This window comes from Scyliorhinus canicula, chromosome 15 (assembly GCF_902713615.1).
Source record: "Scyliorhinus canicula chromosome 15, sScyCan1.1, whole genome shotgun sequence".
In the NCBI taxonomy this organism is placed as follows: Eukaryota; Metazoa; Chordata; class Chondrichthyes; order Carcharhiniformes; family Scyliorhinidae; genus Scyliorhinus; species Scyliorhinus canicula.
The window spans coordinates 100,732,173-100,758,155 of NC_052160.1; the positions used below are offsets into that span (position 1 = coordinate 100,732,173).

At 41.5% G+C, this 25,983-nt stretch overlaps 1 protein-coding gene across 1 annotated transcript; it reads right to left on the reverse strand.

The window, feature by feature from the left end:
• Window positions 1-426: 426 nt before the first annotated feature.
• On the reverse strand, window positions 427-25,496 carry tmem183a (transmembrane protein 183A). Its single transcript, XM_038819905.1, has 8 exons — window positions 25,276-25,496; window positions 15,591-15,680; window positions 13,176-13,343; window positions 9,051-9,207; window positions 6,331-6,511; window positions 5,388-5,468; window positions 3,925-4,080; window positions 427-2,023 (listed from the first exon to the last, which is right to left on the reverse strand). The coding sequence occupies exons 1-8, from the start codon at window positions 25,334-25,336 to the stop codon at window positions 1,838-1,840; spliced, it is 1,080 nt and encodes a 359-aa protein (XP_038675833.1). The 5' UTR covers window positions 25,337-25,496; the 3' UTR covers window positions 427-1,837.
• Window positions 25,497-25,983: the final 487 nt, after the last annotated feature.

Consider the following 25,983-nt stretch of genomic DNA (forward strand, 5'->3'; position numbering starts at 1 on the left):
AACTTTTCTGCACATTCCACATTATTTTGGGACCACTGCATCTGTAATCTGTCCACAAAATCGTCTCTTAACATGCTGTGCTTTTGCATATTTAATGAGAAACAGAGCTTTAAGACCAATGACAAAAGAAACTCAAAATACTTGAACTTTACATTTTCACACAAGTGTCCATTTGGGGGAAAGAAAAATAGCACTTGGCGCAGGCTTCAAGCTACACTGAAATATTCATGTTATTAGATCCATGCAAGCTGAAATTGTTCTGTGCATAAATCAGTTTTGCTTTAGAGAGCAATGGCCTGTTTCTCAAATTTCTCAACCTGAAATAGTAGACTCATCTGCATACATGATTTTGTATTCAATGATTATTTTTGAATTTCACAATTCAAATCTCACAGTACTTGATCCTGTTTAGAAATGTAATGCGACTTTGAAATTTAACTTATTATTTTACTTCATTTAAGCAGCATGTCAGACAGCATTCCAGGTTAGATCATCACAATATTCAGTCTTGCCCTGAGTTTTAGTCTTCAGAGGACTCAGACAGTGGTTAAGTAGTGAAAACAAAAGCGTACAAAATACAGCTCAATAGACTTTCCCGAACAAACAGTAAACTGCACCAAGCAACAGGTTTGCAATGGAAAAAAGTTTTGCAACTTAGAAGATTAGCCATTTTTTAGATTCTGGAATTCAATAATAATCAGCATCTCTCTCACTTTGTGCACAGCTACCACTCACTGCAATTCCTGCCCAGTGACACCAAGTAAAATGTTTAAATTACATTTTTTTGAGAGAAGATCAAGGAAGATATTGTTGCCACCCACCACCTACAAAAATGTGATCAGACTATTTTCCAAGTACCATATGTGGCAATGAAAATGATGTTCCACAGACTTGGCTCCATAATGGCCCAGACATGGAGTGAATGTGTTCAAGTTTACATCCTCACAATTCCAACTCCTTTTGCTCATTTCTAAGGTTGACGACTAAGTTAGTGTTCCTACTCTAGGTACTGTCTGGCAAACACCGCTTCCCCTCAAGTTACACAAAACAAAAGCTAAGACACAATTTCATTTTATTCCGTATCTGATGCTTTAGAATTAAAATAATGGAAGGAGTGAAGAGTGCAAAAAACGTCAAATTTCAAAACAGCATTCTTCACAAATATTTTCTAGGGAATGAACTGACTGGGGACTCTAATTTTTCTTGCAATTCACGTCGATCTGAGATACATTGCGATTTTTAACCTGAGCTACATTTATTGCCCTCAAAAGTAACAAAGCCTTGTTTCTAGCAACTCAATTTCATCACCATCTTTAGTGGAAACATTACAAAAGAACATTTTATATTGGTTGTCATTCGGACTAGGGAAACAAAGCCTATTGCACAAACTCACCCAAAGTGAGGGGATAATTGCAAGCTAGTAATTGTCCTATGCTTTGTACATCAGTTCAAGTGTTTGAGAAACAATTTCATTATATTCCAAGACAAGAGAAAACTGGCTTATGCCACATTTCAGACATTCTGAAAAGTTAATACAAAATAAGAACAGAGAGTTGTAATGTTGAGTGCATCCTTTATATGAATTCCGTTCAGAAGTGAGATTGGTTTTCTCTTTCTCAGATCTGGGGTTCCAAATAGTGTTAACATTCCAGCTCTCAATTTTTACACTTCAGTTGCTAATTTTACCGTTGACATAACAGAAACATGAATTTCAAAATTCCATAAATCCTTGCTCTAAAAACTGAACTCATTTTCCATGTCTACCATGTAAAGCACTTTCCAGTGCCCAATTTTTGTCCAACATTTTCATGTTATGTTGCTCCAAAGGGAAATAGTATTAAATCTTGGCAGAAAAGGGATACTGTGGGTGCCACCAGTCCAGTAAACGCACACTATGCACAGGGTCCAATATAACCTGGAGTCCTTGGTCCTTTTTCGGCTTCTTCCCATGTGGAAGTGGAGAGTCTTGGAACAGCATCCTGACACGGTGGTGCCTCATATCAGTGCTCACACTTATTGTAAACTGCAAGAGAAAAGAAAAGGACTTGCGATCTACAAGGTTTGTCACAATCTCATGATTACAGCCAAGTACCTTTAAAGTGCAGTCATTGTTGGAATGCAAAATAAAATCTGTGTAATCTGTCACATAATAAATAAATGACAAAATAAATTTTGTTGAATAGATTTTGGACTTCAGAGTGTGATTATTCCTTCAAAGCAAAAAGAAATAAAGGGTTAAGATCTGAGCTTCCACAGCTATTTCTCATGACCAACACAGAAGTTAGCTCGAACCAGGGGCTGGTTTAGCTCACTCAGCTAAATCGCTGGCTTTTAAAGCAGACCAAGCAGGCCAGCAGCACGGTTCGATTCCCGTACCAGCCTCCCCGGACAGGCGCCGGAATGTGGCGACTAGGGGCTTTTCACAGTAACTTCATTGAAGCCAACTCGTGACAATAAGCAATTTTCATTTCATTTCATTTCGAATAAGAACCTTATGCTTCCTACAACTTGAACCATATGAAATCTGGGATAGCAAGTCCTAGATAAACAAGCAATCTCAAATTTCATCGAGGATTTCGATCATGGCCATTTCATAACATAAGATAAACAACCATCAGTCACACTAGACTTTTTTCCACAACAGACTAAAGCACAAAACTGGTTTAATCGTAACTTTTTTACAGAATTAAAATGATACCAATCGTTGAAGTCAGTTTAGACAAAAGAACTTTGTATCATTTTATGCAATGGTTAAATAGAAAGGAAGTTAATTAAGCTCCTTTCCGACTAGTCCAATTCTACATAGACATAGAACAGTACAGCACAGAACAGGCCCTTCGGCCCTCGATGTTGTGCCGAGCCATGATCACCCTACTTAAACCCACGTATCCACCCTATACCCGTAACCCAACAACCCCCCCCCTTAACCTTACTTTATTAGGACACTACGGGCAATTTAGCATGGCCAATCCACCTAACCCGCACATCTTTGGACTGTGGGAAGAAACCGGAGCACCCGGAGGAAACCCACGCACACACGGGGAGGACATGCAGACTCCGCACAGACAGTGGCCCAGCCGGGAATCGAACCTGGGACCCTGGAGCTGTGAAGCATTTATGCTAACCACCATGCTACCGTGCTGCCCAATATCAAAACACTCAATATCAAAAAACTCTATATCAAAACACTGCAAGCAGTTCCAATGCCATAACTGCAGCCTAGTATGTCATTTGCAACTAGATCTCCATAAATAACTGGAGTGGCTGCTTCTTATATCCATGAGAATCTTGAGAAGCCAGTCTGGGAAACAGGTTGCTTTTATTCAATGAACAGTATGCCACACAGATTGTGTACAAAAGCATTTGGATGATATATTCAGTGCCTAACTGGTTGATTCTAGGGCTACCATGAATACATACAAGTATGTGACTGAATAGGAGCTAAAGGACACAACCATTTTGAGCACTTCCATGTGCTTGACATTTCCTGTTTGTAATTAAAAATGTGTTTTATCACCCTTGCACAGAGTTGAAAGAATTAAAGATATACTAAGTTTAAGAGAATTCATAACCTAAGGCATATGCGATTCACACAATACACAACATTTTAAAAATTATGAGCCAATAATTTTCAACTCCATCTGAACAATCTACAGGAATTTGAGATTTTTCCAGTTATCCCTAATCCTGAGAACCAATAGTTAAGCTGCAAGGGCATGGACTCAGGTGATTTAGGACAAGATGTTATCAGAAAGTTGTCATTTCCCTCAATGATGACTTCCCCCTCTCTTAATTGTTCCTGAATGTGTGGTCAGTTCACTCAGTAATTTAACAGGGGTCAGAGGGAGGAAACAAAACAGTTCGACATCTCGCACACTACTTTGCTTTGAAATTCACCTTTGGAATGTTCAGATTTGCTCTTACCAATGCTAGAGTCATTCCCATAACCACTGGCGTGAAGATGAAATTGAGGGTAGTGATTTGCAACAAGTAGCAGTCTTGGTCAGGGTTCTTGTGTACCTGTTCATATTGCCTTGGAAACTGAAGCCCATTTCGAGAGCCATTCTTTAACTTGAGAGACTGGAGGAGACAAATTGTGATATATACATATACTGAGCAATTTAAAACCGAATTGCTTCCATTCCAACCTCAACTAATTTATTGCAATACAACAAAGGTTTGACAGCAAATTTTGAAACATAAAACCAAAACGTTTCAATAAGTATTCTTCTTACAAAGCTTACCAATGATTGGATATTTAATTATTTTGGTACATTTCCCTTCAAATCTCCTTAAGGTGTGAATACTTTGCTGCATATGCGATTCACACATAATCACCCTCTAGCAACTTGCCGAAGAGCCTGATATGCCAGCAGCTTTAACAATAACATTTAAAGGCTATTTGATTCTGAGGGATATTAGAGCTAAGTTGTCCTAAACAAACGTCTTCTATGAAGGGGATCTGGATAATGATATGAAATTGAAATCCTGGCCAATTTTTACCTCCTAATCCAGCGGTGGCAAGGCCAAAAATAAGATTTATATTATCCTAGGTAAGGTCAGCAAACTCATGTCAAATCAAACACGGAACTTTTTTAGTCTGTAGGTCTCAGGTACTCCCTGCATAAATCTGATCTACTTGGGAGGTGGGTAAAGTATTTAAAATATCTACTTGAAGTTAACAAAACAGTTCAGGATTTATACATAAAACAGTCATAAAACAGTCATATAGTATGACAACAGAAGCTGGAAAGTTAAGCAAGAGAAATAGATTAGGGAACTTCCCTGCTTCAGTGAACTTCTGTTTGGCCAGCAACTCTGTTCAGCCCATGATTGAATTTTGGCTCTTCCAATCACCACAAAATAGTTCACCTCCCCCTAAAATATACATCTCATTGCTCTGGCCAAACAATCACCTCCCCCTAAAATATACATCTCACTGCTCTGGCCCAACAATCACCTCCCCCTAAAATATACATCTCACTGCTCTGGCCCAACAATCACCTCCCCCTAAAATATACATCTCATTGCTCTGGCCCAACAATCACCTCCCCCCTAAAATATACATCTCACTACTCTGGCCCAACAAAAAGAACCCGGGGAGCAAGTTGGAGCTTGCTTGGCATTTCCTAACAGTGACATTACTACAATTATAAATTAAACAAACCTACATTTTATCATTTTGTGACTCACATTTCTGGGACCATGCCACAATGATTCAGACATTTTGTAGAGGTGAAAAGTGGAAATACAGCTTCAAAATAGTACCATAATTTAATATCCTAAAGATTCTGAAGTAAGCACTATTACAGCTGAGAACTCAAAATGAAATGATACCATCTTTAGAACAAAGCAATAATCACAAACTTAAATTTTCAATTGCACACCTGTTTTTTGAATTTGTAGTTGAACTCCCATCTTTGGTCTGATCTATTACCACTTCCCTTCTTGCACCAGTAGAGCAAGCACTAGAAACAGAATATATGAAATGCTCCGTCAGCTTCAGACACAATTTGTGATTTATATCAGAAGAGGACAGAAAAGAATGAAAAATTGCAGCCTCAATGACTACACAGTTTGTACAAACATGATAATGTTTTTAGTTAACCAAATCATTTAACAGGTGCAGTGAGCTTCAATATAGATTTGTACATTTCCATGGACAGTTTTTGTGAATTAGCAAAGACATTTTTGTAGCCAGTCAGAAGAACACATATCACTTAATTTTGCCCCTTTTGCTGCACCGAAAATCTAAAAGATTGCCTCAAAACAAACCTACTTCAACGCATTTTAAGTTTCAACAAACCTTCAGCTTTAAAACAGAAATGTCCATGTGTCATTCTGTGAATGCAAGATTTAGGAAATAGGTGTAATTTTTAAAAAGGCAAGCTTCTAAATTGCAAATTAAATTGGAGTATCAAAACTTAGTGTTAACAACATTTGTAAAAGCATGGCCCAGTGATGGTTTTAAGCGTATCTTACAATGCACTTTCATCTACATTAGATTGTTATGCTTAGTATGGGGGAGCAAAAATCTCAAACTCACTCCACAACAAGTTTTTGTAGTGGCAACATTGCAACATTAAAATCAATTTTATTCCATTAGCATCTTTTCCAGTATGTTAGCTTTTAACTAAAGGTTTTCATAAAATAATGCCGTTTTGGTAACTACATACATAATGAAATCTTCTTTTCACAGCATAGTACAAGTTAACACAATCAAGAGAACTTTGGATTCGGGTTTTTAAATCACAAGCGAAGATTTCTAATTTAACCAAAACGTACTGGTCTAAATAATGGGAAATATCAAAGGATTAAGTTTCCACTTACACTACAGTTCTGTAATGTGTTTGGAGTAGACTCAGGAATTGCAGGTTTGTCTGATATACGAGCGCGAAATGGTTCATACATGTGGTACAAAGAACGGATCACACAGGCACGCAGGGAACCCAACTTTCCTATGACCTCGCGTTGCAAACGTACAGGCAAGTACACATCTGAACAGTAGTACCTGTATATTACGTATATTTATAGATCAGTTAAGTGAAAGCACAGCAAATATGACTTCAAGATTGACTTGAATGTTAAAAAATAGATTCTTAATGTACACATATAGTGAAACCTATATAAACAGGCACTCCCAAAAAAAGGACAGTAGCAAACAAAGACACTCAACAGGCCTAAATAACTTGAATGGTAAAATGTGTAGGAGGCACTCTGAAACCACATACATTTGCAAATTATAAACTATAAACAACCTTCAACACACACCAGTCCCTTTGCAACCTAAAACATAGGAAACACATATTGCACAAGGTGCCAGCAGATTTTCTGAAATAACTGGCTTTTGCAGAATGCAGACTCTTTACCCAGCGTCCTAGCAGTAGAGAATCTGCTCTATTGCTGGGATAGGATGCTTGCACAGCTCTAACCCAGGGAAAGAGCACTTAATCTGCCATGATGCATTTGGAATAAAAAATACTCCATTTGGCTGAATTTCTTTTGGACACTGAGAATACAATGATCATCCAGAACATAAAGATATCTGTCAAAAACAGCTGCTGCCCCAAAGCAGTTTGTAATTTATAGGTTTCACTATATCATACAATTTAGTTCCTGGACAGATCAAGAATTTAGTGGCTAAAATTACACTTATCCATTATTTCCATAACCAGCGACCAAACTAGTCACTGTTTCGAGGGATAGAAATGTAAAAGTGGAAGTAGTAATCTAATTAAGTCAATGTTGATGATTATGTTTAATTGCTCTCACCACTGCTGACAATTAATGAAAAAGCGTTGCGTTTTGTCTGCCAGATAAATGTTTGTACTTCTGACCCACTTTACATTGGAAAAAAAATAACTAGATTCGGTTGTATACTTCAGTTTATAAGGAGCTACTACCATCAGTATCAACTGAGCAGTTGTGGAATGCAAAGTATTAATGCTCACAGTAAATCATTTAAACCCACACGGCAAAAATTCTGATTTGAGCTGGGTGAACATACTCCGTTTCAGTCGCAGCCAATTTAGCTGGTATGTTTCAATAAAGAACCAAATAAAGACTGTACTGCAAGCAATCAGTACAGAATTTAAGTGTATTTGGAATGCTAGACTTTTATGAAGTTCAAAGCTGTAAGCACACAGAACATAAATCACTGTTTGGGAAGTTCAGAGAATTCTGGCATCAAAGTTTGCATGCACATCAAAAAATTCACAATCCCAAACATGACTTAACCTTAAAGAGAATTCTTGAAAATATACAAGATTTAAAAAGCATTGTCTCAATTTACATTAGAGCATTTCTTACCTTGCACTACTATGGACAGTTTTGGTCCACCAATCACAGGGAAATTATTCCCTCAGAAAGAGCAAAGAAAATCAACCAAAAGAGTTTCACGTAACAGAAATGTAAGTATCACAAGGAATAGGAAATTGTAATTGCTATCCTTATGGAAGTGAGGGGCTTCCGGATGACCAAATTAAATCAGAGGGTTTTTGAAATGAGTTAAGCACCCTCTGCACCATATCATGGAACTGATCCTGATGTTTCGCCTTCTGCACATCTCCATTGTGTGTGTGGTTGCACCTGTTAGATAGTGCAAGCATCCAATTAGGCAGCTTTATTCAGCTCAACTGAACCTGTTTTGCTGTGGAAATTTCCAAATAATTTTTTAAAATATAAAATTCCACAGAGGAAAATGAACAGGTACTGTTATTATGAGGAAAGTGAAAGATAACTGAAGGTTTGGTCAAACATACAGCATTTCTGAATGCTGTTAAAGACAGGAGTTTAACAACTAGTTGCAAACAGTAGGGCTAAGAGTTGGTTCTGCCACTGAATACAGAGGAAAGGCAGTGGCAATTTAATGAATTCCACGGAAGGCTGGAGATGGCTGCAGAGCTGGGGAGGGATGGGTTCATGTGACAGTTAACATTCAATAGAATGCAGATGGCGGTATTTTGAATGAGCTGAAATCTGTGGAGGGGGTTGGCCAGCAAGGAGAGAAATTGAACCTAGATGTGACAAGGCAATTTTTGGCAACAGTGGGTAAATAAGTGCTGGAGTCAGGCAAAGTTGTGAAGGTGGTAGTGAGCACTTTTAAATGAATAGGTTACAAAATTTGAAACGCAATTAAGGAACCAGCGCTACAGATTCTCACAGATTAGTTGCAAAGTGTATGAGGCCATGGAAGGAAAGGAGAGGTTTGGCTGATCAACAATTTGCATATCAGCCTTGAAGCAGAGATTGTCATTGACACTAGGAAAATGGTGAAGGGAGAACTGGGCATCTGTTCACTATGAATCCATTTATTATTCCAAGTACTTGATATGCTAAGGCAGACAATTTGCAAGTGCACTTGAAAATTCCACTTAATTTGTTTCAAGAGTCTGATAAATAAGTATGTTTGCTGTTCTGAAAGGACACACAAATTCCTTTTATAAAAAGAAAATCATCAAGCCCCTTTACTGCCTCGGTAAATAACTTCTGAAATCAACCTCTACAGTTGGCAATAGTTTACAGAACAAAAAGTAATCAAAGCATCTCACCTCCTGTATAACCTGGTCCAAAATGCAGCAGTACAGGTAACAGTCCAGGCATTTTTACAAATTAGAGCAAACTTCGCAACATCCTCAGGTCGTATGTAGGATGCCAGAAACAACCAAATATCTATAGGGTACTGTTGTCCGCAATCCTCTGCATTCTCTATTAGGGATGGGGAGGAAAACATTCCAACAAGTAGAAACATATGATTCAGTGATGTTATAGCAAGGGGATAATATAGCACGCTACATTATAAAACTTCCTTTCCATAATGATGCGCATGTATATGTTTAAAACATCATAATTTTGCCTGGGACAAGATTAGTTTAATTGTTTCACAGGCCTGACAATTGTAACTGATAGTCGCTTGGCATTTAAGACGATTCAGCTTCTGTACCAAAGGATCGCTTTTGTTCAGTACTTTTTCTGAAGTATGACAGGAATTTGAGCATGGTACTTGACTTGTGGGGTAAGTCTGATGGAGAGCAAATATAGCACACAGACAATTTGTATACTATTTGAGGTAGATATCAATCAAAGCATCTGAGAATTACAAATTATGAAACAGTGGGATTTTACAATTATATCAATTGTACAGCTTCTGCTTGTGTGATTGCATATCCATATTCCCCTGAAGGCCAAGAATCTTCAATGATACTGTCAGCTATCAGCCTTTGTTTAACACAGCTCGGAGTTGAAGGTATTGGGACATGTTGGAGAAGAGTTAATCAAACTGAACTGTATCAACCATAACTGGTCACTGGGACACTAGGCTGTCTGGCTAAGAGAGATGGAAATGTAGGCATCTGCCTGTGAGCAAGGGGGAACTAATTATATTTAATTCCAGAATCATCGGCAAGGAAATAAGTGACTCAAACATTGAACATGAGAGATTAATGTATAACTTGAGTGATAAGTGTAACAAATATAAGCAAAGGGGTTAACTAAATTATAGAGTGGATCTGTTATAATTTGGGTAAACAAACGAGCTTTGGGAAGGTCTGGAGCAAAATCATCAAATTTGGAGGTTCTTAATCATGAAGGAGTTAGATAGTGTTATTTGTGAAATTTGAGTTTATGTAGGAGGTACACTTTGCAAGGTATATAAAGGAGTGTTTCCAGTGCTGGTCGGGTAGCTGATGAGAGTGAAACCCAATGATACTCTTGGACTTCAGAGACTTGACATTCCATGCTGTGAAAAAAGTTGGTTTCTTATGCGCAATTGTCTGGTGCTTACTCAAGTGCGTTGCAAGAACTGCAGAGGGAAGGAGGTTGGCTCACTCGGAGGAAGCCCAAGTAAATACAATTCATGCAATGTGCACATTAGTGCAGCAGGCAGTTTTGTGCAGTCAAGCTTAAAATTCCTTTTAACAGAAATACACTATATCTAATTCATGGTTCATAAGTAATTCTTAGTTCTGGGAAGATTAAAGTGGAAAATTGGATAAATGCAACGAAAGCGGTTTGGAATCTATTACATCTAGAAGCATGGGGACACACTGACTTGAGGGGTCGACAGCTAAAAAGGTCGGATCTTATAACAGCGGGAGAGCTTACTTAGCTGGTAACGTGATATGTACGCTGCTTGCAAAACAGTGCAGCCTAGAGGATTTTTTTTTTTTTTTTTAAATGGAAGTTATTGCTGAATAAGTTTAAAAGCATTCAGTAAACTCTGGAAGATTACATTGTCAAGATGGGTGGTACTTAAGAAGGTTCTATGGTTTCAATTTATCTCCATGTTCTGCAACAGGGCAAGAGGCTCCATATCAAAAAGGGACCGCCGTTCGCTAGCTTTAGGCAGTGAAGGAATGGGGAAACTCTGGCGCCATTGTTCAGCTGAGGGCACCAGTTTCAACCTTGTGCGCTTTAGATGTTAGCAGGATCCAGCAGTTAGAGCTTATAGTCGTGGGGAGCTGAGAAGGTGGAAGAGGGTCACTGGTTTTGTGCCTGGCAATCAGGGCTCAGATAAGCCCTGGGAGCCATTTATGGAGAAGTACAGCCAGGGGACTGGAATACATAGAAACACCGGGCAGAACCATCTTAGTGAAGCTTGTAGTTTGCAAGAGACTTGGAAGTGCGTTGATAATAAGAGATTGGAGTTCAGTGCGGCAAAATGGGCAACGGCCTGAATCTTAGGCTCAATACAGGATTGGACACTTAAATTAAAGCCAGTCAGAACCACAGACAGGCCTGGTGGGAAGTTAAGCAACCAAAATCGAATTCACTGGACAGAGACAGACAACTTGGGCAAGTCTGGGCTTGCGGAAGGTAAACAGCCCCATTCAAATGGATCAATTGTTGTGGATTGCCCAGATGAAGTCAGACTTCAGGGCACCTAGACCATCTTATATGGGATAAGATTACGCGCAGACAACGCACCCAAGGATGGACCTTTGGGGAGAGTTCCTGGTGCCCTGCAGAGTTGCAACCAGCAACTTGATTGGGTGTTGCAACCCCCATCCAGTGACCTCATTGGTTGAGGGCCAGAGAAGTTTCTGGAAGGGCTCGAAGAGGGGGCTAAGAAAGAAGCGCCCAGAAACCATCCCCAGCCAAGACTCGATGCTGAGGCAGTGGAGAATTCTCAATGGTGGACTAGAGGTCAGAAGGAAGCAGCATACGAGACCAAACTTCGCAGACAAAGGCCATGAGATGACCGAGACTCAGAGGATTGGACCTACAGCTCGATCCAATTCATCAGTACAGGTAATATTAAGAACCTTAGGCATATTATAGTTGGGATAATTTGGGGGAATAAACTGTTTTACTGTGTTTGAAAATAAACTTAGTTGAATTGTGAAAAAAATAAAAGCAAATTACTGGGGATGCTGGAATCTGAAACGAAAGAGAAAATGCTGGAAAACCTCAGCAGGTCTGGAAGCATCTGTAGGGGGAGAAAAGAGCTAACGTTTTGAGTCCGATGACTCTTTGTCAAAGCTAACAGACATAGAAAGTGGTAAATATTTATACTGTGGAGCGAGAATGAAAGTTGAGTCATTGCCACAGAAACCCAGGGAAACCCGGTGCTAATGGCCACAGAAACCAAGGGGAAAGAGTGCTAATGGCAGTCCCCAGAGTGGACAAAAGGTGTGAAAGGTCAAACAGCAGGGAAACTATCAGAGGATGAACTGTAGATGTGAGGGGAGGGGAAGGGGAAAGCAGAGGAGAAAGGTGAAGGAAAGGTGGATAAGATTGGGGGGTGGGGGGGAATTAAATATATATTAAAAAAGAAAGAAATGGTAAAAGACAGTTAAAATTAAATGAAAACAAAGGGGTTGAGGTGGGGTAGAGCTGATCATCTGAAGTGGTTGAATTTGACGTTCAGGACGGAAGGCATGCCTAACCGGAAGATGAGATGTTGTTCCTCCAGTTTGCGTTGAGCTTCACTGGAACATTGCAGCAGGCCAAGAACAGACATGTGGGCATGGGAGCAGGGTCTTTTGTTAAATTGTGAATTGCGAACTTGTGTCGGTCCTTTGTTCATCTCGCAAGTAAGGGCCCCTGGGTAAAACATTTGAATAATATACTGGCCGAAGAGTCTGAATTTTACAGACAGCATCAGTTTTGTGAATCCCAATCAGGAGGTGAACAGATATTGAGGAAATCCTAGTTGAAGCTGCTTTTCAAGGAATTCAGAAGCTATATCATCGAAAATGAGAAGTTGAAATCTCATGCGAGGGAGCCATGAGTTTTAATGCGATTTTGAGACCCACACTGGTCACTGACGTCTGGGTGGGTGGGTGGCTGGCTGAGAAATCCATGGGATCTGATTACATCTGCCATTTAATGTGCAATGTGATGTGTTTAACCACAGTTTGTCTATTAACCACATTTACCTCATGTTAATTCTGAATGTTTTAGAGTACAATGTAGATATTGTAGATTACAAATAAAAATCTTTTTGTTTAAAACTGTGAATCTTGTTGCTTTATTTCCTTGCGGGTAAATGGGAATTTATATTTTGTCTACTTTAAACAAACATTTATTGGTCCCGCAACATATGCTTATAATCACAAGACAAGTAAAAAAAGGCAATAAAGTTAACTTGAATTGAAAAATATACCATCAAGAGTTTTGGACAACCTTCCAGCCACTTTTGCAATGTCTTTGTTGCAATATTAAGAGTGAATTACCTTGCTGTCTTTTGCTTTTCTTTTTCCTCGAAACTTTCAACTCTGTTGAGTGGCCATCAACGTCTACTTCATCACTGCTGTTACAGTCCAAATGGTCGATAGGAACAGAGGAAAGAGCCTCTTCTGTCACAGGGACTTGAGACGCTTCCAAACCACACAGCAACTTTACTAAAATAAAACCACTAAATTGTCAGTGTTTGCTTATCATTAAACTGTACAAACCTGTAATTCTGAAGGGTTTACCACAACAAGTTATATTTCATGAGAAATATTTTAACTTACAACTGATATAATTAGAGCTAGTGGTGTCACTAATATTTCAGTGATATATAAAGACAGTGTATAAATTTTTAAATTATATCCATATGAACTCTGTAAATCACCCGGGCAGTACAATTCTACACGATTCCCTCTCTTACCCCCTGGGTTCAGTCTGGAAAGAACATCTTGAAAATACAGCACCAAAGCTGTTAACTTTCCAGTTGGTTGAGCATTGAATATGACAAACTAAAGGATATTGCACATTAAAAGGACACTGGCTTGTGTACAATGTTTTCAAGGAATTGGATACTGGCTTAAATAAACCTAATTATATACAAGAATCAATAGCAATTGTATAAATCATCCAGAATGGGTTGATTTTTTCCACTCTAACTATTTAAAATGCAATATTATACAATAACCAAATACCAGAGCTGCTAGAAAAAAATGCAATAGAAACCCTGTAAATTTGTACTTAATAAAAGCATTGTAACAGATCTCAAGTTTAAAACAGCTGGATTTTATGTACCACTGCAAATAAAACTTTTGTTTCACATTTGTTCAGTGCCAGGTTTAGTTTCAGAGTCAACTCTACATGTAAAGAAAATTATGAATGATTCCTCTTGTTGCTATATTTATCTGGTTATAAATATGGCAGTCAATATGGTCGCCTTCCTTAATCCTAATTATGTTTGCTCTAGAGTCACCAGGTTCTTTCGGTACCGCCACAAGGTTCAAACCCGAATACTGACCAAAGAGCCAATACACCAGTTAGTTAGTTCAAAGTCAGTTCTATTTATTTACACACACAGTACAGTAGTATCTACTCATGCACAAAATACCACAAACTAAACTATCTCTAAAGCTAATCCCTATACTTAACTTCGGGTGCCCACTCATTCAGAGGAACAACGGCCGTTGTTCGGATCCGAGGTCGTTGGGTTCGAAGGGGTACAGGAGAACAGCTAAGGTCGTCCGTCTGGTAGCGACCGTCGACCTTGGACTTACTTGCTGCTGGTGCAGCTGGTGGACGGGTCTCTCCGCTTTGAGAGCCGAGTCCAAGAGAGTGATTCTTTCTCGGGGCCTTCTTCTTATACCCGAAGGGGCTTCACGCGCTCTTGGACGGACCTTGAACTTGGCCCCAATTAATTGGGCCGTATCTTGATCACTCGTATTGATCTAGACCAATAAAGGAGTGGGTGCCCTGATGGCTGGGTGTGTCCTAGGTGGCCACTGGCCTTGCTTTGTTTACGCTTTCGGTTTGGGGAACTAGCACCGGGATGTCTGGAGCTAGATCAGTTGCTTGAGTGTCTTTCTTTTGTTCCCGGAGATGGGCCATCAATATGTTAATTGACCTGTAGTTTCAGTCTGGTCTGGGAGCTGCCTTCTCCAATATGCATACAGGCTCTGTGTCTGCTTGCTTTCTTAACATTGTCCATATTTCCCTACAGTCATTGCGATCATCCATTTTGTATTCTGGAAGTGGCAGATGGCTACACTCTGTAAGCCAATCCTTCCACACAAGTAATGTCTGGTAAAACATTCAGCCACTGGAATACACGAATATACAAGGAGGTTTACAATAGATTAAGATAACATTTTTGCAAACAAGAGTAGTCAGCATTAAAATGCACAAGTCCTTTTGTTCTCCCCGTGTCTGCATGGGTTTCCTCCCACAGTCCAAAGACGTGCAGGTTAGGTGAATTGGTCATGATAAATTGCCCTTAGTGACCAAAAGGTTAGGAGGGTTTATTGGGTTACGGGGATAAGGTGGAAGTGAGGGCTTAAGTGGGTCGCTGCAGACTCGATGGGCCGAATGGCATCCTTCGGCACTGTATGTTCTATGATCATGAAACCATTGTCCTAAAAACCCATTTGGCTCACAAATGTACTATTGGGAAGGAAATCTGCCAGCCTTACCTGTTAACATTAGGCACATGACATTAAGCACATGACAGGAGAAATGTCAACAATCATACAGCTAATTTGCTTGTGGTTTTTTAAACTCAAATCAGATGACAAAGTCACTGATCAAGATAAAATTGAATAATTAGTGGCAGAATGTGGCTAGAAGCCTTAAACTTGGGATTAAGAGACATTAAAAGCTAGACAAAACCTTTAAGTAATAGTTTGAAAATATTCACACAAACTAACCTTCTTTCTGAATTGCATTCGCTACAGCTTTCTTTACTCTACCAGTCTTTACGATAGCGGGATCTGAATCGGCATAATCTGCCACAGTAACTGAAATAAAGGTTTAAACAATAGTAAATTAATACACAATAAAAAGGTGAAATGAAATATTATTTGTTGCCACTACAATGAGTTTGCAAGGGTGACTGGAGGGTCTGTGCACAGTAGAATGTGTGTAGAAGCCTAACAAAAACTATTTTTCTACGTACAGAGAACAAGCGCAAGAAAAAAAATTCTACTGCATGTTTCCAAATCTCAACATACATCATACACCTTTACTTTCTTCCTCTGAACACAAACACTTGAAATTGGATAAACATCCCAAACTTATTTCACATAGGATGGTGAAATTGGTCTCTCTTTCATAAAGGTGGACAAATGCATGGAGTTTCAGAGGAATCGTTAAGAACTGGTCTGATGAGATTAAACACCACAGAAAAAGGAAATTAATTATTGTGGCCAAGTTATTAAATCAGATCACTGACAGCTCAGTTTTCAATTATGCAACACCTCCAAACCATGCAGTTAAACTACATAAATAGTTAAAACTAACTCTCTATTACGTTCAAAAGCAGATAATGACTCAAACTGAATGCAGAAAAACTGTTCGAACAGGGAATAGCAGCATACACAAACTTAAACTTTGCCCCTATTTTTTTAGGACACCACACCTTGACTCTGTCTCAACAATTAATTAAATTTACAGAATATGCATTATTAATGGACAGCGTAGATTGTGGAGTCAATCGCGGATTATTTAATATTGGCATCACAGAAGATAAAGTTCCGCACACATGAGTACGGCCTCAACATGGATTCATGTCGTATTATTCATCCCCCACCATCTGGCCTGGGCTTGCAAAATCCTAGCAATTGTCCTGGCTTGAAACAATTCACACCTCTTTAACCTGGGGTTTCCCAAGGGCAGCACGGTGGCCTAGTGGTTAGCACAACCGCCTCATGGCGCTGAGATCCCAGGTTCGATCCCGGCTCTGGGTCACTGTCCGTGTGGAGTTTGCACATTCTCCCCGTGTCTGCGTGGGTTTCGCCCCCACAACCCAAAAATGTGCAGAGTAGGTGGATTGGCCACGCTAAAGTGCCCCTTAATTAGAAAAAATAATTGGGTACTCTAAATTTATTTTTTAAAAACCTGGGGTTGCCCCCATCTCTGGATCTGTAACGGCTTAATTACCTGCAAATGCACGCATTTAATGCATTGTCTTGCAGCTTTGACTTTGTCAACATACATGTTTCTAGAACATACTTCTTCATTCATCTGAGGAAGGAGCAGTGCTCCGAAAGCTAGTGTTTGAAACAAACCTGTTGGACTTTAAACTGGTGTTGTAAGACTTCTTACTGTGTTCACCCCAGTCCAACGCCGGCCAAAGATAAAATTTGACAACTGTTCTGCCACATCATATGGGCGAAATGCACTGTTCCTAGAAAGTTTCTTGCTGTGCTACTTTCCTCACTATTCAGCAAACACTCATCTAAAAAGCAGTACTGCTTTGTGTATGTCATGAATCTGCATTGAGATAGTGGTAGACAGTACTTGCAGGGCCTCGTTTGTTATGCATCTCTCCCGTTAACAAGGTTAAAGCAGCAGTTTATGTAATAATTAAGTGTGAATAGATTATGGAGGACAGACAAATTATAGATGATCAGGAAGGTCCATGAGATATAAGTTAATGTATAGTCGAATACAAACGAAAATACAGAACGCACAAGGTAAAGTCACCATAATCTCAGATGACCATAGAGTGCTCCCCCTTGGGGGAGGCTGACCAGTGGTGATATAACCAGAGGATCACCATACCTGAGGCGAACGCAAGGTTGAGAAGCCGGGCCTTCATGAATAACTTCAGCCAGTACAGAAATTGAACACGCGCTGCTGGCCTTGCTCTGCATCAATTCAGCTGCCTAGAAACAAAGATATAACTGCCCAGGCCCCGAGAAGCCACGAGAGGCAGTTACAATGCAGCAGTCTCAGAAAGTGGACAGGCCAATTCCCAGCCACGAAGCCTGAAGGTAAGTTTACAGTAAACAAGCATCTAAATCTTAGAGCCAAAGCAGTACAGAAAACCTTCATAACAGCAGTTTTAAAATATCCTTGCTGGACCAGGAAAAAGGCAGTTCCCAGATTTGAGCATCATCCCTGCAATATGTGGGAACTATAGCTGGTTATTCAATTTGGCTGTAGTTTGCTGAAGACGGGAAGTCTACAGATACATTTATCTATCGCAGATACATTTTGTAATGGGGTATGTTCTGTAGAAACTGTGTGTTTAGTAATTCATGCATCTTAATTGCATGACATTAGAGTAGTCTGGTTTTTGTATGTATTTGTCTTTCCTTTACAAAATAGTATTTAATAACTGCTGCACTGGATTGGGTTAGACTGCTACATCAGGCCCCGGAGGCTACTGTAAGGACAAACAGGACGACATCTGAGTATTTTAGACTACACCGTGGGACAAGACAGGGATGCCCCCTCTCTCACTGCTGTTTGCGTTGGCCATAGAACCGCTGGCAATTGCTCAGAGAACGGCAAGGCAACGGAAGGGAATGGTCAGGGGGGGGGATAAAACACAAGGTCTCGCTCTACGCGGATGACCTGCTTTTGTACGTGTCGGATCGAGCGCCAAGGATGGACGGGATTATGGAAATCCTAGGGGAATTTGGTCGGTTTTCGGGCTACAAGTTGAACATGGCAAAAAGTGAGATGTTTGTAGTGCAGGCGAGGGGTCAGGAGAATAGGCTGAGGGAGCTACCGTTTAGGCTGGTTGGGGAAAGTTTTAGGTATTTAGGGATACAAGTGGCGCGTGACTGGGGCAAGATGCAGAAGTTGAACTTGTCTAGGCTGGTGGAGCAAATGAGGAGCGAGTTTCGGAGGAGGAATGCGCCCCGCTGTCACTAGCGGGGAGAGTACAGACGGTGAAGATGACGATCCTCCCGAGATTCCTGTTTATTTTTCAGTGTTGCCCTATTTTCATTCCGCGGTCCTTCTTTAAAAGGATCAATAAAATCACCCTGGGATTTGTTTGGGTAGGGACGACCCAGGTAAAGAGGGGAATGCTGGAACGGAACCGTAACGAGGGGGGACTGGCGTTGTCGAACCTCAGCAACTACTAGTGGGCGGCTAACATAGCCACGATAAGTAAATGGATGGTGGGTACGTGGTCAGTTTGGGAGCGGGTGGAGGCTGCTTCGTGCAGGGACACCAGCTTGGCAGCCCTGGTCACGGCTCCTCTGCCGCTCCCGCCAGCCCTATAGTGGTGGCGGCTCTGGAGGTTTGGGGGCCAATGGAGGAAGCATGCGGGAGAAGTGGGAGCGTCGGTCTGGTCCCCAATATGTGACAACCGCCGATTTTCCCCGGGGAAGATGGACGGCGGGTTTCGAGCATGGCGAGGGCAGAGGTGGGAAGGATGGGCGACTTGTTCCTGGAAGGGAGCTTCGCGAACATGAGAGCGCTGGAGGAGAAGTTCGGGCGGGCAAGGGGGAATGACTTTCGGTACTTGCAGGTGCGGGATTCGGTACGTAGACAGGTCCGTCCTTTCCACGCCTTCCACTAAGGGGGATCCAGGACAGGGTAGTTTCCAGGGGGGAGGTAGGAGAGGGGAGAGTCTTGGATATTTATCAGGAGCTTATGGGAGCAGAGGACACAGGGACCAAGGAACTGAAACTCAAGTGGGAGGAGGAGCTTGGTGGGGAATTGGAGGGAGGCGTATGGGCAGACACTCTGAGGAGGGTAAATGCAACCGCAACATGTGCCAGGCTCGGCCTGATTCAGTTCAAGGTAGTTCACCGGGCCCACATGACGGTGGCCCGGATGAGCAAATTCTTTGGGCTGAAGGACAAGTGTGCTAGATGTGGTGGAGGACCAGCGAACCATGTCCAGATGTTCTGGGCATGTCCAAAACTCAGGGGATACTGGCAGGGATTTGCAGACGTCATATCCCGGGTACTGAAAATAAGGGTGGCGATGAGTCCAGAGGTGGCGATTTTTGGGGTGTCAGAGGACCCAGGAGTCCAGGAGGGGATAGAGGCCGGCGTTGTGGCCTTTGCTTCCCTGATAGCCCGGCGACGAATACTGTTGGCCTGGAGGGACCCAAAGCCCCCAAAGACCGAAGTATGGCTGTCGGACATGGCAAGCTTTCTCAGCTTGGAACAAATCAAGTTAGCCTTACGAGGATCACTATCGGGGTTCGCCCGGAGGTGGCAACCATTCATCGACTTCTTCGCGGGGAACTAATTGTCAGCAGGGGGGTGGGGGTAGAATAGTGTAGAGTTTGGGGGGGGGGGGGTGAGAATAGGCGGGTCTATTTGCGAGAGAGGTACTGTTATTTGCACTATGGTTTTTGTAATTGGTAACTGCACACTAATGTATATTGTTACTGTTTACAATGCCAAAAAATACCTCAATAAAATTGTCTGTTAAGAAAAAAATAACTGCTGCACGACGACTGGGCTATTTCTTCTCATTGGGGTTTCACTCATCTCCTCACACCAAAACAAAACTATACACCCCCATGAACTCGTGTTTCCAAGTTGGGACACCCTCACAGATAACATCAGCGTGCTTTGTGACATAGAGCAAGCTAAAAGTCAAGAATCTAAGTAAATTTAAACATGAATTATTTGCAGCTGTTCTCGAAAATTATTGACACACAACAGCCACAGCTCAGGGCAAACAACGTTTCTTTTAAATCTCTGGAATGCAGGCATGAATTCAGTGCAACTTGTATGGTGCTTTCTTCCTAAATTATGTCAAATTAAACAAGCACAACCTTATTCCTAGCAGCCATGGACAGGTAGCACAAATGTTCGAAAAACAAGTTACTACAGATGCCGAAAAACGGGAAGAAAAATAGAAAATGCTAAAAATATTCGTCACGTGGGTTTCCTCCGGGTGCTCCGGTTTCCTCCCACAGTCCAAAGATGTGCAGGTTAGGTGGATTGGCCATGCTAAATTGCCCGTAGTGTAAGGTTAATGGGGGTTAATGGGGGGATTGTTGGGTTACGGGTATACGGGTTACGTGGGTTTAAGTGGGGTGATCATTGTTCGGCACAACATCGAGGGCCGAAGGGCCTGTTCTGTGCTGTACTGTTCTATGTTCTATGTTCTACGTCAGGCAGCATCTATGAAGGGGAAATGAAGTTAACATTTCAGGCCTGTGACCTTTCACCCAACCTTCAGTTGTCACTAATTAACAGCACGTACCATGTAGTTCCAAAAATGGCTGATAAGAGAAACAGAAATACCTAATTAATGCAGGAGAGAGGTATTCCTTTGCAGTTTGGAGATAAAGCATATTTTGAGAAAGTACTGCAGTGCGTTATTCCGATAGCTGAATTTCAGAAATAATACAGAAGCAGTACAGTATGTGCTGTCAATGTCAGTTAAGAGAAATAGAATCCCTACATTGCAGGCCATTCGGCCCACTAAGTCTGCTTCGAACCTTTGAAGGAGCACCTCACCCAGGCCCACACCTTCAGCCTATTCCCACAACCCCACCTAATCCTTTTTTTTTTGGACACTAAGGGGCAATTTACCATGGCCAATCCACCTAACCTGTATATCTTTGGATTGTTGAGGAAAGTAGAGCGCCTGGCGGAAACCCAAGCAGACACGGAGAGAACGTACAAACTCCATGCAGGGCTGGGTAGCCTTATGCAAAATGGTAAACATAATCTTTTGATGCAGTAAAAAATACCAAGGTCCTTCAAAGCAATATGTGGGAAAATGTGGCACAGTGCCTCATAAGGAGATATTAGATGGCCAAAAACTTGAACAGAGATAGGTTTTTAAAGAGTGCAGGTTTTTAAAAGAGTGCCAGGAGTGCCTTGAGAAAAAAAATTAGAGAGAAGTTTAGGGAATTCCAGAGCTTAAGTCCGAGGTAACTGAAGGCACTGCCATCAATGAAAACTGAAGATTTGAAAGAGGTCAGTCATTTTTGGAAACATCAGAGGGTTGTTGGACTGGAGAAGATTAGGGAGATACACAGGATTAGAAAACAAGGATGAGAATTTTTAATTTTGAGTGCAACAGGATCAGGAACCAATCTAGGTCTTCAGGTTTTTTTTTTGGGTGATGAACGTCTGGGACTTGAGACTCTGGATACAGAGCTTTGCATGAGCTCAAATTGCTTAATGTAAGGAAGGTGGAACAGAAAATGCTGTAAATAAATCAGCGGCCGAGGTAACATCTGCAGCAAGAGAAACAAAATGAACATTTCAGGCCTTTGATCAGAACTGGGAAAGGTTAGAAATGTAATAGAATGCAAGGATGTACAGGTTGAGAATCCCTTGGCCGAAACTTCCGAGATGCAAAAATCTCTGACATCCGCACTTTTTCTTTTGAGCACCGACTTGATGCCATGAGTGGCTCTGGGCAGGTTGCCGGGCGGGGCTGTTTTAGCGCCAAAACGTCAGCTTATTTTTAGCAGACGTTAGTGCATAATACTGTTGAAAATGTCAAAAAGGCCTGTGGGTAATAGTGAAAAGAAACAAAGGAAGCATTTGTGCACACAAAGTCAAGTTATTGCAAAACCTTGACAATGGTGTGCAAGGGGTCTATCAGAGAGTATGGTGTTGGAACAACCACCTTCTATGAACTGAAGAAAGTGAAGAACAAATTGTTAAAATTTTATGCTGAAAGTGATGAGCAGAAGCTAATGAAAAATAGAAAAACATTGCAGAAGGCGAAAAATGGAAATCTTGATTGTGTATTGAAAGAGTAGATTCACCAGCGTCGGAATGAACATATGCCGTTTAACGGTATGTTCATCATGAAGCAAGCAAAGATCTACCATGATGATACTTAAAATTGAAGGTAACTGAATATTCAGCAGGCTGGTTCTAGAAATGAAAAGACCCAGCATTAGATTTTCAAAGATTTTTCGTAATAACCACAATGTGCTGATCACGAGGCAGCAGAGAATTTCATTGATGAGTTTGCGAAGATCACTGATGGAAATCCAATGCCAGAACAAATTTGATGAAACATCGCTGTTCTGGCGTTATTGTCTCAAGAAGACACTGACTACAGCTGATGAGAAGGACCCTACAGGTGTTAAGAATGCCAAGGACAGAATGACTGTGCTGGGATGTGTTAATGCAGCAGGTACTCACAAGTGTAAACTTGCTGTGATAGGCAAGGGCATGCGTCCTTGCTGTTTTAAAGGAGCGAGTATCATTATTATGCAAAAAAGAGGGCATGGATCACCAGGGACATCTTTTCTGATTCACAAACATTTTGTACCAGCAGTTTGTGCCCACTGCAGGGAAGGTGGGCTGGGTTGTCGACTGCAAGATTTTATAATTTCTTGACAACTGTTCTGCACATCTCCCAGCTGAACCTTCCGGCAAGAATAATGTTTATGCCATCTATTCCCACCCCCTCCCCCCTCAAAGTGACTTCATTAATTCAGCCACCTGACCACGGTGTCCTTACATCAGTGAAGAGTAAAAAGACTGCATGTTGGCAGCAGTGAACAGAGACGTGGGTGCTTAACGTGAAGGATGCCATATATGCTGTTGCTAATGCATGGAGCCACATAGATAAAAGTCACCCTTGTGCATGCCTGGCACAACCTGTGGCCTAAGACTATGTTCAATGATGATGATGAACAATGTGAAGAGTTTCAAGGATTTTGTGTGACAAGTGAGGAAATGTTGATATTGGACGTCCTTGAATATGCAAAAGGAATACCCTTGGATGCCATCAAGTGGGAGGAAATGGACATCTAAGAAGTTCTCAACATTGATAACGAGGCTCCAGTTGTTTGTTCAATGACTAATGGTGAAATAGCTGAAATGTTTCTGAACAAAGGTGATCGTGATGGTAACAGTGAACATGAGGATGACATTGTTAACACAGTGGAAAAAGTGCCCATAGACATTATGGTGAAAATGTGCACCGGACTTATTGACGGGCTAAAACAGCATGTATTCATAACGGAACAAGAAATCATGCCGGTTTATAAAATCAGAGACTGTTATGACAAAAACCATTGTTCATGATGCAGAAGACTCTAAGAACCATTTAAGAAAGCCAACCGACACAGTCCATGCTCATCCTTTTTCATGAAATTTGAATTTAATCCCCAGAATGAATTTACTAAACCTTGCTTGATTTAAGATCAATAAATTATGGTTCAATGTACAGCTTATTATGTAATAATTTAAAATATTACATATTGAATTGTGGTGTCTTGTTGAATCTGTAAATGAAATCTAAATGAATTTTGTGCTTAGACTTGGGTCCCATCCCCTTTGGAGTGAGCATTATATCAGCAATTACAGGTATTCCAAAATTAGAAAAATTCCACAATCCGAGGCACTTTCGGCCCCAGGTATTTCAGATAAGGAATGCTCAATCTGTACATGCAAAAGGTATTAGACACAGTCCCGCCCAACAAACTTGTGAGAAAGGTTATAGCTCATGGAATAAAAGGAAGTTTATAAGAATGCTTCCAGGAATGAGGAATTTTAGTTATGAAGAGGGGAGAAGTTGTGATTCTCTTCCTTGGAGAGAAGGTGGCGAAGAGGAGATTTGATAGATGTATTCAAAATCATGAGGGATTTGGACAAGAGTAGATTGGAAGAAACTGTTCCTGCTCATGAAAAAATTAAGAATGAGAAGGCACGGATTTAAAGTAATTGAAAATAAAGGAAAAGTGACTGGAGTAAAACGTTCTTCATGTGACCTGTGACTGGGATCTGGAGTGCAGTGCCAGAGTATGATGGAAAAAGGTTCAATGGAGGCATTGATGGGGGTATTTGCTGATTATTTGAAAATAAACAAACAATTTGCAGTGTTATGGAGAAACGGCAGAAGAATGGCACTCAGTGAAGTGCTCATTCCGGTAGCCGGTGCAGACATGATGGGTCGAGTGGTCTTCTTCTACATTGAAACAATTCTGTCAAATAATTGACAGCGAAGTTGAATAGAGAACAAACAGTGATAGGATAGGAGGCAGGATAGAACCTCTTCTCTCCCCGCCCGCCCCCAAGGTAGCAGTTGCTGGTGATGTTTTATTTTTGTCATTTTCAGCTCCTCCTAGGTCCGGTTTTTGTCCCTTTACTTATCCCAGTACCACTTTCAAGGCAAAAGTCTCTCCTCATCTTCCTTCTTTTGCCGCTTGATCCCCGCTCCCAATCACCCTACGCCTATTCCCTCCAGAACAGGTGCGGCTGGAGTATCTGCGGCATTTTCTGTTGCCCTTTCTTTCAGATTTCCAACACGGCATTTTACTTCCCTGAAAAGGGGAGTTTGGGCCTCTCGGTATGTGGTTTGCCTAATGCGAGTGTATTTGTGCTTCGCTGCAAACAGGCTTCACTCCGGGGTACCTCTCGGCATAGATTGTAATGACAACGCTTCTATCATGTACCACCTCCCGCACACCGGTTAACCGATTACAGCGACCGGGAGAGACGCTGAGGCGGAGTCCCAGAGTTCAATGCCAAGACCGAGCGCCACCTAACTTGATCAGAGCTCAGCTCCATGACTGACGCCGCCCTCAGCCAATCGGCGGACGCGGATAACAATGGGAGTGTGATACGAGCCAATGGGGGCGCGACATGCGGAAGCCCCCGCGGCCAGCAGCAGGTTCGGCTTCACCTCGCCTTTTTCTTCTTTCCCCACCTGCTTCAGAAGAAATGTTTCCCCGGTATTTCAGCCGTTTTCTGTTCCCTTTCTTTGGCATTGCGACGACGACAACACGAAACCGAAACACGCTATCGAGAGCTCTTCCATGTTGGGGAACCGACAGGAGAAAGGAAAAGAGAAGAGAAAGCGATTGAGTGAATCAAAGTCACTCCCCCGGGATCTTCAGCCATATTGGATCTGAGTCTCCCATCAGTCCTCGCGCCAGCTGCAGGGCGCACGCGCCAGACTCTCAGACGTCAACGCCACCTTCACCCATTAAAGGGACAGGACTGCAGTTAGAGTTGCATTCACATAGCATCCTGTGCCACCTCAGGACCTTCCCAAAACGGACCATGAACAGGACCCAAAAAGTTCACAACACTTTGTGTGGAGAAATGTCTCCTCATCCCGGTCCTAAAAGGGAGGAAGGGATAAACCACGCCAGTCAGTCTAACTTCAGTGGTGGGGAAAGTATTAGAAGCAATTCTGAGAGACAGAATTAACCTGCATTTGGAGAGGCAGGGATTAATCAAGAACAGTCAGTATGGTTTTATTAACAGTAAGAAGTCTTACAACACCAAGTTAAAGTCCAACAGGTTTTTTTCAAACACGAGCTTTCGGAGCGCAGCTCCTTCCTCAGGTACGCTCCGAAAGCTCGTGTTTGAAATAAACCTGTTGGACTTTAACCTGGTGTTGTAAGACTTC